This window comes from Rhea pennata, chromosome 11 (genome assembly GCF_028389875.1).
Source record: "Rhea pennata isolate bPtePen1 chromosome 11, bPtePen1.pri, whole genome shotgun sequence".
In the NCBI taxonomy this organism is placed as follows: Eukaryota; Metazoa; Chordata; class Aves; order Rheiformes; family Rheidae; genus Rhea; species Rhea pennata.
In genome coordinates, this window is record NC_084673.1 from 716,688 (window position 1) to 730,738 (window position 14,051).

The following is a 14,051-nucleotide window of genomic DNA, read 5'->3' on the forward strand; positions in this document are numbered from 1 at the left end:
AGAGCGCTGCGCTCCCCGCGCTGCGCTGCGCTCCGCCCGCGGGGCCGGCGAGGGGGCGGCGGCAGCGCCGGGCCGTGCGCGCCGCGCAACGCCGCGCTGCGCCCCCCGCGCCCCGCGCAGGAGGGCGGCGGCGGCGCTGCCCTCCGCGGCCGGATCAATCATTGCAGAGCGCCGGGCCGCGGCGCGGGGCGGGCTCCCGCGCTGCACCTCCTCTCCGCCGCAAGCCTGCCTCTCCGGCTCTCCCGCCGCACATCCAAAGATTAAAAGCCGCCGCCCGGGCCAGTCGCGGCGGAGCTCCGGCCGCGCCGCGCCGCACCTGCGCGCCTCGCCCGCCTCCTCCCGCGCCGCATCCGCGCCGCGCCGGCGGGCCGCGGGCATGGAGGTGCAGGTGGGGGTCGGCCGCGTCTACCCGCGCCCGGCGGGCCGGACCTTCCGCGGCGCCTTCCAGAGCTTCTTCCAGAGCGTCTGCGAGGCTTTCCAGGCGCCGCGGCCGGAGGCGGGCGCGGGGCAGCCGCCGCCGCCGGGCTCGCCGCCCTTCGCGCCGCCCGCCGAGCCGCCCGGCGGCCCCTTCGCCGCCTGCGCCGGCGACCTCAAGGAGCTGCTGTGCGAGGCGGGCGCGCTGCCGCCGCCGCCGCCCGAGCCGCCCAAGGAGGACTTCCTGGGCGACAGCGCCAAGGAGCTGAGCCGCGCCGTCTCGGCCTCCATGGGGCTGGCGCTGGAGGCGCTGGAGGCGCCGGCCGAGCCGCTGCCGCCGCCGCCGCCGCCGCCGCCGCCGCGCGAGGACTGCATGTTCGCCGCGCCGCCCCGCGCCCCGCGCCCCGACTGCAAGGGCGCCGCGGAGCCGCCGCTCGCCCTCGACGTGCCGCTGCCGCTCTTCCGCGCCTCGCCGCCCGCCTCGCCGCCGCCGCCCGCCGCCCGCCCGGGGCTGGCGCCGCCGCCGCCCGCGCGCGTCAAGCTGGAGGGCGCGCTGGAGCGCGGCGGCTGGGCGGCGGCGTGCCGCTACGGCGCCGAGCCGCCGGGGCCGCCGCCGGGGCCGCCGCCCGCGCCCGCGCCGCCCTGGCCCGCCTTCTTCGCCGACGAGGGGCAGCTCTACGGGCCCTGCGCCGAGCCGCCCGCCGGCCCCTTCGCCTGCGGCCGCGCTGCCGCGCCGCCCGGCCCGGAGCCCGCCGACTTCCCCGCCGACGGCTGGTGCGCGGCCGGCGCGCTGGGGCGGCCGCCCTTCGCCGCCGCCTGCATCAAGAGCGAGGTCGCGCCCTGGGGCGACGCCTACCCCGGCGCCTACGCCGACGTGCGGTGAGTGACCCCGAGCGGCTCCGACCCCCGATGGGCCCTGGCCCCGGTCATCCCCCGAGGGGCCCCGAGCGCCCCCGAGCAGCCTCCGACCCCCGACGGGCCCTGACCTACTCCGTCCGCGACCGGCCCCCGACCCGTCCCAGCCCTGGTCATCCCCCAGCGCGCCCCCGAGCAGCCTCCGACCCCCGACGGGCTCCGACCAGTCCCAGCCCCGGTCATCTCCCGAGGGGCCCCGAGTGCCCCCGAGCAGCCTCCGACCCCCGACAGACCCGGACCTACCCCGTCCGCGACCGGCCCCAGCCCCGGTCATACCCCGTCGGGCCCCGAGCAGCCTCCGACCCCCAACGGGCCCCGACCTACACCGGCCTCGACCAGCCTCCACCCCACGACGGGCCACGAGCAGCCCCGAGCCGACCCGCCGCTGCCGTCGGTGCCGGTGCCGGCGCGGCTCCCGCGGCAGCAGCTGGTGGCATCGCCGGAACACCGCGGCTCCTGAGCGCCGGAGCTGGAAGCACCGCGGGCTGCCGGCCGCCCCCCCGAGGCCGGGGGCTTCTGCTGCCGGCGCCCCGACGGCACCCCCCGGCGCCCCCCTACCTCGACGGGGTACCTCCCCCCGCGGCCGCCTCCCTGTCCCCCCCAGCACCCCTCCCTCCCCGACGGCCCCCTCTGCCGTGCTGGGGGCAACCCCCCCCCAGCACCCCTCCCTCCCCGACGGCCCCCTCTGCCGTGCTGGGGGCAACCCCCCCCCAGCACCCCTCCCTCCCCGACGGCCCCCTCTGCCGTGCTGGGGGCAACCCCCCCCCCAGCACCCCTCCCTCCCCGACGGCCCCCTCTGCCGTGCTGGGGGCAACCCCCCCCCCAGCACCCCTCCCTCCCCGACGGCCCCCTCTGCCGTGCTGGGGGCAACCCCCCCCCCAGCACCCCTCCCTCCCCGACGGCCCCCTCTGCCGTGCTGGGGGCAACCCCCCCCCCCAGCACCCCTCCCTCCCCGACGGCCCCCTCTGCCGTGCTGGGGGCAACCCCCCCCCCCAGCACCCCTCCCTCCCCGACGGCCCCCTCTGCCGTGCTCGGGGCACCCCCCCCCCCCCGGCTCCCTCCCCACACCCTCCCCCGCATCCCTCACTGCCCCGACGGCGACGGCGCCATCCTCCGTGTCCGGGCCACCCCCCAGCACCCTCGCACCCAGCGGCCCCGAGAGCTCGGCCATGCTCCGGGGAGGCTGATGCCACCGACTCCGTGGGCACGGAGGGGCCGGAGGCGCCGCGTGCGGCGTGGAGCTGAGTTCCCTGAGCATGGGCAGAAGGGCGTCTGGGGAAAAAAGCACGGAACCAGAGCAGCTCTGTGGACGTGCCCTTGGTTCGAGGGGGAACTAGTTGGAAGGAAACGTCTCAGCGCTTGAGGAAGGCGCGCTGTCGAAGGCAGTCCTTGCTGACGGCCCGCGCAGAGGTTAGCGCTCCGCGGGGACGGCGTGCTGCGTCCAGGTGCGCGCCGTCGCCGCGGCTGATGGAGACGGGGGGCAGCTGCGCGGGGGCCTCTCTCCGGCGAGTGGAAGCCCCGAGCGGCCGGCGGCCCCGGCCCCGGCCCCCTCCGGGCTTCGTGTCCCGTGATGGTCTGCGTGGTGGCACCGCGGGGCAGAGCCCGCGCGCAGGCTCCCTGGAGAGCAGCGCGGGGCAGACGCAGCCCGCTTCCGTGCACGTTTGGCTGCTTAAAAACACTTGTGTTTTTATGTGTGCACCTAGCGATCACCACCTCCACCGTAACTAGCTAGGGTGTTATATAGAGAGGTTGAGGACTTGGGAAAAAACGGGGTGAAAGTAAAGGAAGATCAAAATGAGTCCGATTTACAGAACTTGTACCGGTAGAAGGAATTATGTGGTTCATATTCCTTTTGAGCCTGGGTAAATTTCTGCTGAAATCAGTGCAAAGGCAGCAGGACTGAATAAAGCTGGAAAAGTTTTGCTATCCGAATACTGCCCGTCACTGGTACCGGCTTCTCGTAGCAGAAGGCTCCATCCTGCAGTGTCGCACCTGTGGGTGATGTCCCTGCAGCGGATCTGCCCGTGGATAAGGAACGTTTTATTAAGGAAAGCAGGACGGGTCTTGTGCTGCGGCCATGCAGCCGTCGCGTGGGCTGGACTTGGGTGCAGGCATCTCGCTCCCGTGGGAAATGCTGCTCCTCCCGGGTCTGGTGGATGGGTTCGGCAGCAGAAGTTGTGCCCTCGTTTCCCGGGAATAGCGGTGTTCGGGGCCTGACTGATGTGTCTGAGCTCCGCAAAACTGCGCGGCGTAGATGGAGCACAGTGCTTTAAAATACCATTCCCTCGCCCTCCGAGCCGCTTTGCCCGCGCGGCACGGCTCGGCTGCCGCAGGGGAGCGGCTGGCGGAGTTTATATCCCTCTGCGTCCGGCTGCAATTCTGGAATGTTTCAAGGAAAGTGGAATGCTCTTCTGTGGTCCGGCTGAAGTTGCACAGTTTAATCGCTGTCCAGTTTATTTATCATCCTGGTAAGATCTCCATTAACTTTACAGCACGCTGCTTATCGATTGCTGTTCGTGGCAGCTTTTAATTTACCGCGGGCTGTGGAGCGGCGACAGCGTGGCGAGCGGCTGACGCCGGAGCGCGAGCGGGGCCGAGCGCGTCGCGGCGAGCGGCCGGCAGCGCCGCGACGAAGGGAGCCGGCGGAGCCGCCGCGTCTCGTGGCGGGTTTCACCTCCTTCCCCGGAGGAGGGTCTGCTTCATCTCAGCCCTCTGCTCTCCAGAGCCGGGCTGGGCCGAGTCCCTGCCCTGCCTGGCGTTGCTCAAAGCTTTTCCCCCTCGCGCGGGAAGAGGCGCCGCTGGCGTCTCCGCGGGAGCCGGTGGTGGCCCCGGGGCCCTGCGGCGGGCGGGCGGGCGAGGAGCCCCGCCGGGGCCGGGGTGCCGCGCCGGTAGCGGGAGACCCGCGCAGCCGGGAGGCTCTTCCCCGAGGGGGCCGGGCAAGAGTGCGTGGCAGGGCTTCCTGTCCCCCGCCGCGCTGCGGGGCTGCGCGCCGCTGCCTGCGCCTCGGCCCGGCGCCCCGGCCCGCCGTCCGGAGTAGGGACGGGGATGCCACGGGCAAGGGAGGGCCGCATCCGCGTGCATGTCTGCATCCATGTGCACATCCACGTTTGTGTGCACGTCCACGTGCATGTCTGCATCCATGTGCACCTCCACGTCCGTGTGCACGTCTGCGTGCACCTCCATGTCTGTGTGCACATCTGCATCCACGTCCATGTACACATCCATGTCTGCACGCACATCTGCCTGCACATCTACGTCTGTGTGCACGTCTGCATCCATGTGCACCTCCATGTCCGTGTGGACATCTGCATCCATGTCCGCATGCACATCTGCGTCCGCGTGCACATCTGTGTCCGTGTGCACGTCCGCGTCCGTGCACCCCCGGCCCGGTGGCCGCTCGGCGGGCCGCCGCGCGGGCGGGGAGGCGGCACCCGTCCCCGGGCAGCCCCGCCACCGGACGGTCCGCCGGGCGCAATCGCTGCCTGCGCGCTGCTTACGCACGTCGAGGGATTCATCCCTTTTCACGCACCGGGACGCCGCACGGGTGGCAAAGTAGGCATTACCACAGTTTGGTTTAATTTAAAGCTTTGGATATGGTATACCTAATTGTGCTGGTAATGCTGACATATAATTAGCAAATTAATACAAGCTTTTGCTACATGATGGACTTGTAGCTGTTTACCTTTGGGCTTTGTTTATTGCATAAGTATTACCAGCAATCTTTGAAGTGACTAACGAGCTATTTTAAGAATAAGAAGCAGATTATATGGAAAATTCAAGGCTGCGAGATCAAAATGACTTTAAGATTGAACTGCAGAAGAGTTTAAGTGGTTTAGGCTTATTTGCTGTAAGTGAAATGAACTGAAAGAGGGAACTATTACTGAAGCAATGTAAATGAGGGGGATAAAAGAATTTAAGGGGTAATTGGCTCAGAAAAATCTATCTGTGCGTGTGGTTTCAAAGGTTTTGGTGACGGCATTTCCTGTTACTGCTGTCTGTCTTTATCCCCTTTTTGCTACGCTGCGTGCAGCTTCACTCCGGGTTCAGCTGTAGTCTGCTCGGGCGAGTGCCGCGCGTTGACGCACCGTCTGGCGGAGCCGGTAGATAATCTTCTTTGTGGTCAGCTGTGTAATTGTAACACACCTGATAAATAATACCTGCAATGATTCCTGCCTCCCGAAGGAGGAGATAAGGTCCCTGATAAAGGATCGAGGGCGGATCGTTACGGTGGGAGAGGAGGCGAGGGGCCGCGCGCCGGCGGCCGTCGCCGTGCCCCCCGCTCCCGAGGCGCGGAGCCCCCTCCCTCCGGAGGAGGCCGGGAGCCGGCCCGCTGCCGGCGTCTTCTCCGACTGTCACGGAAGTGGGCTTGGCCTCCCGCTGCTCTGCTGCTAACGTGGCCTTTCCTTCTGCTCCGGCGAACGGCAGTACCGTGTGAATACGTCTTTTGAAGACAAGCCGTGCGTGGAAGAAGGCCGTTTCTGAAACCTGTCCCTCTGGGTGGCCCTGTGGTGCGTTCCCACGGTCCACGGCAATGGTGCAGGTTTCATGTGCTGTGAATCCTGGGTGGTGGAGAAAATCTTTGAGGTGCTAAACCTTGGTGGTGGTTCCTGGGCAAAGGAGATGAAAAGCACGAAAAATAAGCTCTTCTTCATCACCTTTTTTTTTAATTCTTGTTTTTCATTTAAAACACTGCACATTGGGCAATCATGTTACCGATTCTCTTGGCTGGGATCACAGCTTTTTCCACAGTGCAGCTGAAGTATTTGCTTCATTTCATGAGAATTTGGGCATCATGTCCCGAGATCTTTGCTTAGGTACAAGTCCCTGTCTCCAAAGGGAACACACAAGTGGTGTCTTCAGAGCACATCATGTTCAACTTACAATTTCCATTGCTGATCTCTTCTTAATAGGTGGTAAGGTTGATCTCTTGGCAATTTCCATTTGAAAAACAGCTTTCATATTTTTCCAGATCACTTCTGAATTTTGAGCAAGTTTTTGGTAGCAGTGGGTTTGGTGGTATACACTTAATTCTCAGCATGTTTATCCATGCTTTCATGTCATGTGGCAGGGCAGTTTGCATCGTTGTGACCTTCGTCATCGCGAGTGACTTTAAATTAGCAGTAAATGCTCCAGACTGCAACGGAGATCATAGCAAATTTACAGTGGGAGAAACCTTTCCTAGGACACACCTGGAAAGTGTCCTAAATTCACACAAGTGTTTGCCAAACTCTGTCTTCGGTAATTGCTGCCTGTAGGCCTCTTCGTACTCAAAGAAGAGCTTCACATGGAGGCAAGGGAAAGGATCGTGAGTAGTCTCCTTGAATTGCATCTCAAAATTGCTGTAACTGAGGAAGCTTTACAGTCATTTGGTTTGATATTGCCAGTCAGTGAGATATTCCAGTGCCCGGGTGGTTCCTGCCTGCTCTTGGTGGCCTCCTAGGGCAGTTCCTGGGGGAACCCAAGGCAGCTGCCGGGAGAACGTGCTTCCGGGACGGGGAGCGCCCGGGTGCCGCAGCAGGGCCCCAGGGTGCTGGGCACCCGCAGGTTTCGCTGCCCTGTGCTAAGGCCTCCTGCAGCCCGGTCCGTCCTGCGCCGCCCAACGGGTGACGCACCCTTCTGTGCGGGACTCGGCGGATCCCGGCGCCGCGGCAGGGCTCGGGGCTGCGCGCGGCCGCCGGACCCGCCGCGAAGCCCCGGGGCGAGTTAGACGGGTGCCGCCGGGACGCTGCGAGCCGGGGCCGACCCGCTCTGCCCTGCGCTTTGCGCTTAGCTGAGGAGCTGGCCGCCGTTCGGAGGCTGCTGGTTCCCCTTGCATCTTCCACCAGTCTCCACAGTGCATACCACGTGCTGTACCACCGCCTCCCTCCCCGCCCCGTCCTTCTCCCCTCCGTCTGTCTGTCCTCCTCCCTCTTTCTGCCCCGCTCGCCCCCTTTCTCCGCTCACAGCTGGAGAGGCGCGTCGCGGTCGTGCACGGCATGTGCCCTGCGCGCGGCGGGTGCCCGGCGCACGCGCGCTCTGCGTGGTTCGCTCCTGCCCAGGGTTTCTCTGAAGTGCTGGATGCGATGAAGGATAGGCAGTACACAGCGCTTCGCATAGGCGTGCGGGCTGGCTGCTCGGGAAAGTTCACCAAAAAAATAAGTAGCGTGTAATAAGACGTCGGAGCAGTGGTGGGATTAGCAGTACAGGCACCGCGCTCCGTCCGGCGCCGCCGAGAGCCTCGGCGCAGGCAGCGGGGAGCGGTTTGCCAGTGACAGCTCTTCTGCCTCCCCGGCTTTGTGCTCCTCCTCCTGTTTGCGGTTTTCCCTGGTTTTCCTTCGCTGGATGCCCGCTGTGCTTTGCGTGACTCTGCGCAGCCCGTCCCCATATAGTCTCCGTCCCAGCCAAGAAGGTCGGGAGCGATTTGGTGCTTTTTCTGCGTTAAGGGCGCTATGAGGAAGGGCAATGCGCTTCGCAGCGCAGTGCTGATTGCGAGCAGGAGATAAAGTATGTTTTGTAACTTGCATAGGAACCTGTAACTTTGCTCTTACCCAATGTAGAAGAAAATGCATCTAGCGAGCAGCTGCACGTTGCCGCCCGTGTCCTGCGCGCGGTTCAGGCTCGCGGGTCCTGCGTCGCTCTTCGGGGGCCGCGGGCAGCACCAGGGTGCTGCGCGGCGAGGGGCAGGGAGGAGCTCCTGCTCTGTCCGTGGGCGCTGCTGCGGCTTCTTAGCGCGCCCGCGGGACGTTGCCCCGGGATGCTCCCCTGCTCCAGGAGCTGCAGCGCCGGCTGCGCCCCGGGCTGTGCGCCGCTCCCGCCGGGGCCCCCGGCAGCCCCGAGGCCGCGCTCCGTTTCAGGCAAGGAAAACAGTTCACTCCGTATCCAAAGCAGGGTGGGCCTCTGCGTTGCATGCAGAATAAGGAGGAATAAAAAGTAATGACTTGCAGCACTTCACCAGCAAGAATCAGATGATCAGTTCAAGGAAAGACTGCAGTGAAAAATGGAGCTGATCAGGACTTACTTTCCCAGCAAACAGAGAATCTACTTGTCCCCAAAACGTAGTCCTGAGCTGGAATGAGCACTGGAAATGTTGCTGTTTCTGGCAACAAGAAATTCCAGAATCCGTTTAAAAATTGAAAAGTTTTTTGGTCATTTGGAAACATTTTGTTTTCATATGATGAAAGTAGTTTTGTTTCACAGAAGCAAAAATAATTTGTAGTATGGTGTACTGGGGTTTATTTATTCTATCATTCATATTCATTTCATTCTTGCTTTACTATTGAGTTTTACTCCTATTTTATAAAACCCTGATTTTAAAGGGCTTAATTTGCCATTTCTGTACTGGCAATTGGTGTTCTGATTTGCTTGCGGTTTGTACTTAGCACGCGTGCTGGTGGCTGCTTTAGCAGGCTATTTGATCTGAAATGGATACTTTCCTCTCATGATGGTATTCTAAAACTGCGAAGTGAAATATAAAAGAAAAAAAAAAGTATTATTTTATCAACCCACAGAACATTCTGACTTTATCAAATGAACATTAACTCGAAGAAAATTTTTCTGCGGGAAATTTTTGGATACATCTAGCAGAAACCGTGTGTTTCTCTGAGCTGTTCCAGGAGGTCCCGAAAATCCGCCCCGGAGCCGCGCAGGGCGCTGCGGAGCGCCCTCGGAGACGCCGGCGGGGCTCGGGGCCGGTGCCTGCTGTGCCGCAGCGGGCGGGCGCGCTCGCCTCGGCCGGGGCGGTTCGAGAAGGCGCAGCTTGGTGCAGCTCAGCCGACGCGCGCTGACTCGTTGCCGTGGTTTGCTAATCCTCCGCGCCGCTCCCCGCGCGGCGCCGCGCCCCGCGCTGCCTGCCCCTGCCTCACGCTGTTCCTCAAAACTGGCCTTTGCTATCACAGCTTAAAAAAAATCCTGGCATATGAGCTGATAGTCTAATAAGCTGTAAACCTCTGTAAACGTGAACTTTTTTCAAGGAGGATTTTAATGTTTGGCCTGTTGCGAGATGGTTTCAGTCCTTGAGAGGTATCAGCTGTGCCCGTTTTGCCTTATCTCCCCTGCGTTCTCCCGTTACATTTTCAGGATGTTTGCAGTCCTGAACGCGTTTGTCAGCAAGGAGGAAAAGCAGCATGGCACAGCGAGCCAGAAAGCAATACTGAGAAAGAAGCATCAGGTGAACCTATCTGCCTGGCAGGTGCATGAAACGTGGCTATCTTCTAGTTTTGTCCAGCTAATTTAAACATTCTTTGCAATTTGAAGGTAGCTTTGTATTTCTGAGAGCACGGCGTAAGCAGTTGCAGATTGCAGGTCTGCGGCGCGGCACGAGCGTGGCGGGTGCAGCGTCTGCGCCGCTTGGACACCAGCTCCTCGCGGGGAGCAAGCGGGAGCCCCGGGCAGGTATCGCGCTCACTCCCGCGGAGGGCTGGGGGCTGCAGGGAGGGTTTTGCCAAGTGGCAGAACGACAAAGTCATCTCGAAAAAACCCGCCAGCTTCCCACGTAGGAGCAGGCTGCTGTTCTTCAGCGGCCTTTACTGTGGTGAGTTGGTGATGTGATGCAGACGGCATGGACAACTTGCCCCGTTATCATCATTAACTAAAGTGTCAGTATATGCAATAAGTGATCTCCGCTCACCTTGGATGAACCCATTTATGCACTTGTACACACAGAGTTTATAGGAATGCAGCAAAGGAAAAGTTTTCTGGGTAAATAGCAGATCTTTTCCCGCTCTCCCTTTTCCCCAGAAGAGCAGGGAGACGCATGCGGGAGAGGCAGACTCGTTTCCTGTTTTAGTAGTGCATTTATGCCTGGTACACACTTAGGAAACAGAGACAGGCATGTCATCTCTTTGTATGTGCCAGTGCAAGCACGCCATCCTCCCTACCTCTCATTTTCCAGTGATTGCAGCTGCTGGACTGCAAACCGAAGTGCAGTATTTCACCTCCTCGTTGCTGTGAGGGATGGGTCACGAGGTGGCTCGGGAGCGCGCCGAGCTGCAGCGCCGTCAGCCCAGCCGTGGGGACGGGCACGGCCACTGCGGCTGCAAGCGGCCGGGCGCTGCTTGTGCGCGTCTCTGCTTCGGCCGGGTTCCCCTCCTCCGCTACGGGCTGGACGCAGGTCATGGAACACCTGGATGGTCATTTCTGGCCAGTAGAAATCTTCTGCGTGGGAACCATTTGCAGCGTCACAGACCTAGGGGGACTAGTAACCTGTTTGGAGACCTCTTTATCTTCAGGATCGCACAGTGCAGTAGGTGAGTGAGGAGAGATCACAGAGACACTGCCTGGGTCTCAGCAGTGTTCTCTGAGTAACCCTTGAGAAAAGGGAAAGCTCTCAGCTGTGCATGCGTTGCGTTACCAGGGCTGGGCAGCCACTGCCAGGGGACTGCGCTGTCGGGTGTTGGACGCACTGTTGCATGGAAGTGGTTGCTCCCACCCGTGGGAGGCTGCTACAGGATACTACAGTCCAGCTGTTGTGGGATGCTGCCACGGGATGCTGTGGTCCAGGAGGTGCAGGATGCTGCCGCGGGAAGCTGCGGTCCAAGTGCTGCAGGATGCTGCAGTCCAGGCACCGTGGGATGCTGCTGTGGGATGTTGTGGTCCAAGTGCTGTGGGATGCTGCGGTCCAGGCACAGTGGGGTGCTGCTGTAGGATGCTGTGGTCCCGGTGCTGTGGGATGCTGTGGTCCATGCACAGTGGGGTGCTGCTGTGGGATGCTGCGGTCCAGGAGCCATGGGATGCTGCTGTGGGATGCTATGGTCCAGGTGCTGCAGGATGCTGCGGTCCAGGAGCCATGGGGTGCTGCTGTGGGATGCTATGGTCCAGGTGCTGCAGGATGCTGCGGTCCATGCACAGTGGGGTGCTGCTGTGGGATGCTATGGTCCAGGTGCTGTGGGATGCTGTGGTCCAGGCACAGTGGGGTGCTGCTGTGGGATGCTGCGGTCCAGGCACTGGAGGATGCTGCCATGGAATGCTGCGGTCCAGGTGCTGCGGGATGCTGTGGTCCACGCACAGTGGGGTGCTGCTGTGGGATGCTGTGGTCCAGGAGCCGTGGGATGCTGCTGTGGGATGCTATGGTCCAGGTGCTGCGGGATGCTGTGGTCCAGGCACAGTGGGGTGCTGCTGTGGGATGCTATGGTCCAGGTGCTGCAGGATGCTGTGGTCCACGCACAGTGGGGTGCTGCTGTGGGATGCTGCAGTCCAGGCACTGGAGGATGCTGCCATGGAATGCTGCGGTCCAGGTGCTGCGGGATGCTGTGGTCCAGGCACAGTGGGGTGCTGCTGTGGGATGCTGTGGTCCAGGTGCTGCAGGATGATGTGGTCCACGCACAGTGGGGTGCTGCTGTGGGATGCTGCGGTCCAGCTTTTGTGTGTGCCAGGGACCTGAGCAGCAGCATCCCATGGAGCGGTCGCTGCCTGCCCCGCTGCCGCTGTGGGTCAGCGGTGCGGCAGGGCAAGTCCTCGCCCTGCGGGGTCGGCGTGCTGCTGGCATCCTGGGTTGTTGCGTGGAGGCCATCGTGTTTGCTGCGTGCTGCGTGGCAGCCTGCCGTGGCTCAGCGCCTGGCATGGGGCAGCCGCCAGCACCAGCGCTGTGTGCGGTGGAGAAGGTACCACAGCACGCCAGGAAGCAGGGGCCTTCAGTGCACACGTATGGGTCCTTATAGGAGCTTTTTTGCTCTGGGTAAGAGCTGTAAGTTACAGTTAGTACAGTGTGTAACTTAGCAGCGAACTTTGAATATGAACAGTAGGAGGGTACGAAGGACTTTATCTAGCATACAAAAGTACATTGATTTTCTTGTATGTAGCTTACATTTCAAGTCTTTCGCAGAGAGATTGGGTCTGGGTCATATGACATACTGCTGAGTGAAAATGCTGATTGATTTTGGGGAATGAGAAGCAAATCTTAAGTTTTAAGTACTTCTTTGGGGGGGGTGACAATGGCATAGTTTCAGTGGCACCATCACTCTCAGTTTTGAGTTAGCATTTAGGTGCATTTGGGTGCAGGTACCTCAGGCTGGAGGTCTGGTGACCTCCCTTGTGATTGACCTGCGGGACATCTCTTGCCTTCCACTGCCTTGTTCACAACCTGCAGTTTCAGAGTAGCCAGGTGTCATTTGCGAAGTATTTTGGGATCTACGGTAGGAAATTGTAGCAGAATTAGGTCTGGTTGTTAACATTATTTGCTTGAAAAAGATGAGGGAAAGAAAGAATTTGTGTTGTGAACTTCAAGTTTGTGTTGTATAGCAGAAAGCAGAGATTTTGCTCAGAGGGAAAAAGGGCCTTTGGAAGGAGTCAGCACGTCTGTGCATGGCCAGAGGTCCTGCCGAGAGCAGCCGTGTCCCATGGCCGAGCGTTTTGCCAATGAGCAAGAAAGGAGCCTCCTCTGTTACTGCACTGACGTGTTGACACCAAAGGATCCCCATGACTTCCTGCCATCCCCGTGGGAATCAGCAGCAGAGACTGAGGTTGTAGAAGGTTTCGTCCTCCAGTTGCAGTTAATGCAAAGAGAATTAAATCTGGATCTGGAAGAGGCTGGCAGCCATCCAAACCAGACTGAGTGGATGGATAAGCTGCATGTTGACCGGGTGAAAATTTTCTTCTTAGGTTTTGGTGTTTTGAAGACATGGGATTTTCAGACTTCTGGGCAGTGAAGATGCCGAGGAAGGGAAAGGTTTTAAGGAGACGGCAGAGATTTTCTGGCATTTTAGGGTGCTGGTTGTAACAAGCAGGGCCATGGGAAATCAGCACTAGGAGTTAGGATGAGACAGCAAGGGGAAGTGAGTCTCTCCTCCCGTGCATTGTGCCGCAGCTCTGCGACTGTGCTCCAACGCGGCGCGTGCGCCTGCGTGCGCGAGCCCGGCAGTCTTCTCGTTTCAGTGACCTCCTGCACCCTCGAGCAGGCACCTGAGCCACGCAAAGACAGCAGGTCTTGTTGCGTTGGAGCAGTTGGGTCACCGTGGGGTTCTAACTTGCAGGGACAGTTGGCCTTGGCAGCAGCAGCCCCTGCAGCCGGCCGGGGCCGGGGTGGCTTGGCCATGGCGCTGTCCTGCGGGGACCTGCTGGCTTTAGCAGGGGCTGCGGAGGGCCGCAGGCACCAGCGCGGCCGCAGGAGCACGGTGGGCGCCCTGGTGCGGGATGGTCTCCAGCCTCTGCTCCCTGCTTGGTGCCACCAGAGCCGAGGCTGAGGAGCAAGGTCGCCCGTGCTGCTCTCCGCCTGGGAAGGCCTGTCCTGGTGATGGGAGCAAACAAAGCAAATGCTAAGGATAATTCGTCAGAACACAGGCTGCGTAGTAAGTGAAACTGCAGGAGCAATCATCTGAATCATCTGAAAAATACAGCCAGGCTCAGCAGGTGTGGCACCATGGAGCTCGCCACAGGGAGGGGACAGGCACCCGCTGCCCGCCGAACCGTCCTGAAATCCGGGGGCTGAACGTTTCCTCGGACACGCTTCCCGGATCCGCCGGGACACGCTGCGGGGCCGGGGGAGGCTGCGCTCTGCTTTCTCCTCCTGCAGCGTTCCCGCTCTCGGCGGCGGCCTGGGAGGGTGGCCGCTGCTGCTGTTGTCCTTCCCAAGATGATGCTTCAGTGTTTTTCTGATGTTTTCTCACAAGCTTTACAGCAGTGCGATGGGTGTTACATATTTTAGCTGCATTGGCTTCTTTACTGGTTAGAAATGACAGAAAAAATGCTTTGACCTTGGCCTGTGAGCTGAGAACAGCACAGGAACAAGTTTTGTATCAGTAATTTACCAG

At 61.3% G+C, this 14,051-nt stretch overlaps 1 protein-coding gene across 1 annotated transcript in view; it reads left to right on the forward strand.

Moving 5' to 3' along the window:
- Nucleotides 1–376: 376 nt before the first annotated feature.
- AR (androgen receptor) overlaps nt 377–14,051 on the forward strand; it is a 62,491-nt gene continuing 48,816 nt past the window's right edge. Inside the window, exon 1 of the mRNA XM_062584511.1 lies at nt 377–1,293. Within this exon, the coding sequence (XP_062440495.1) occupies nt 377–1,293 (917 nt within the window). The remainder of the gene's footprint in view (nt 1,294–14,051) is intronic.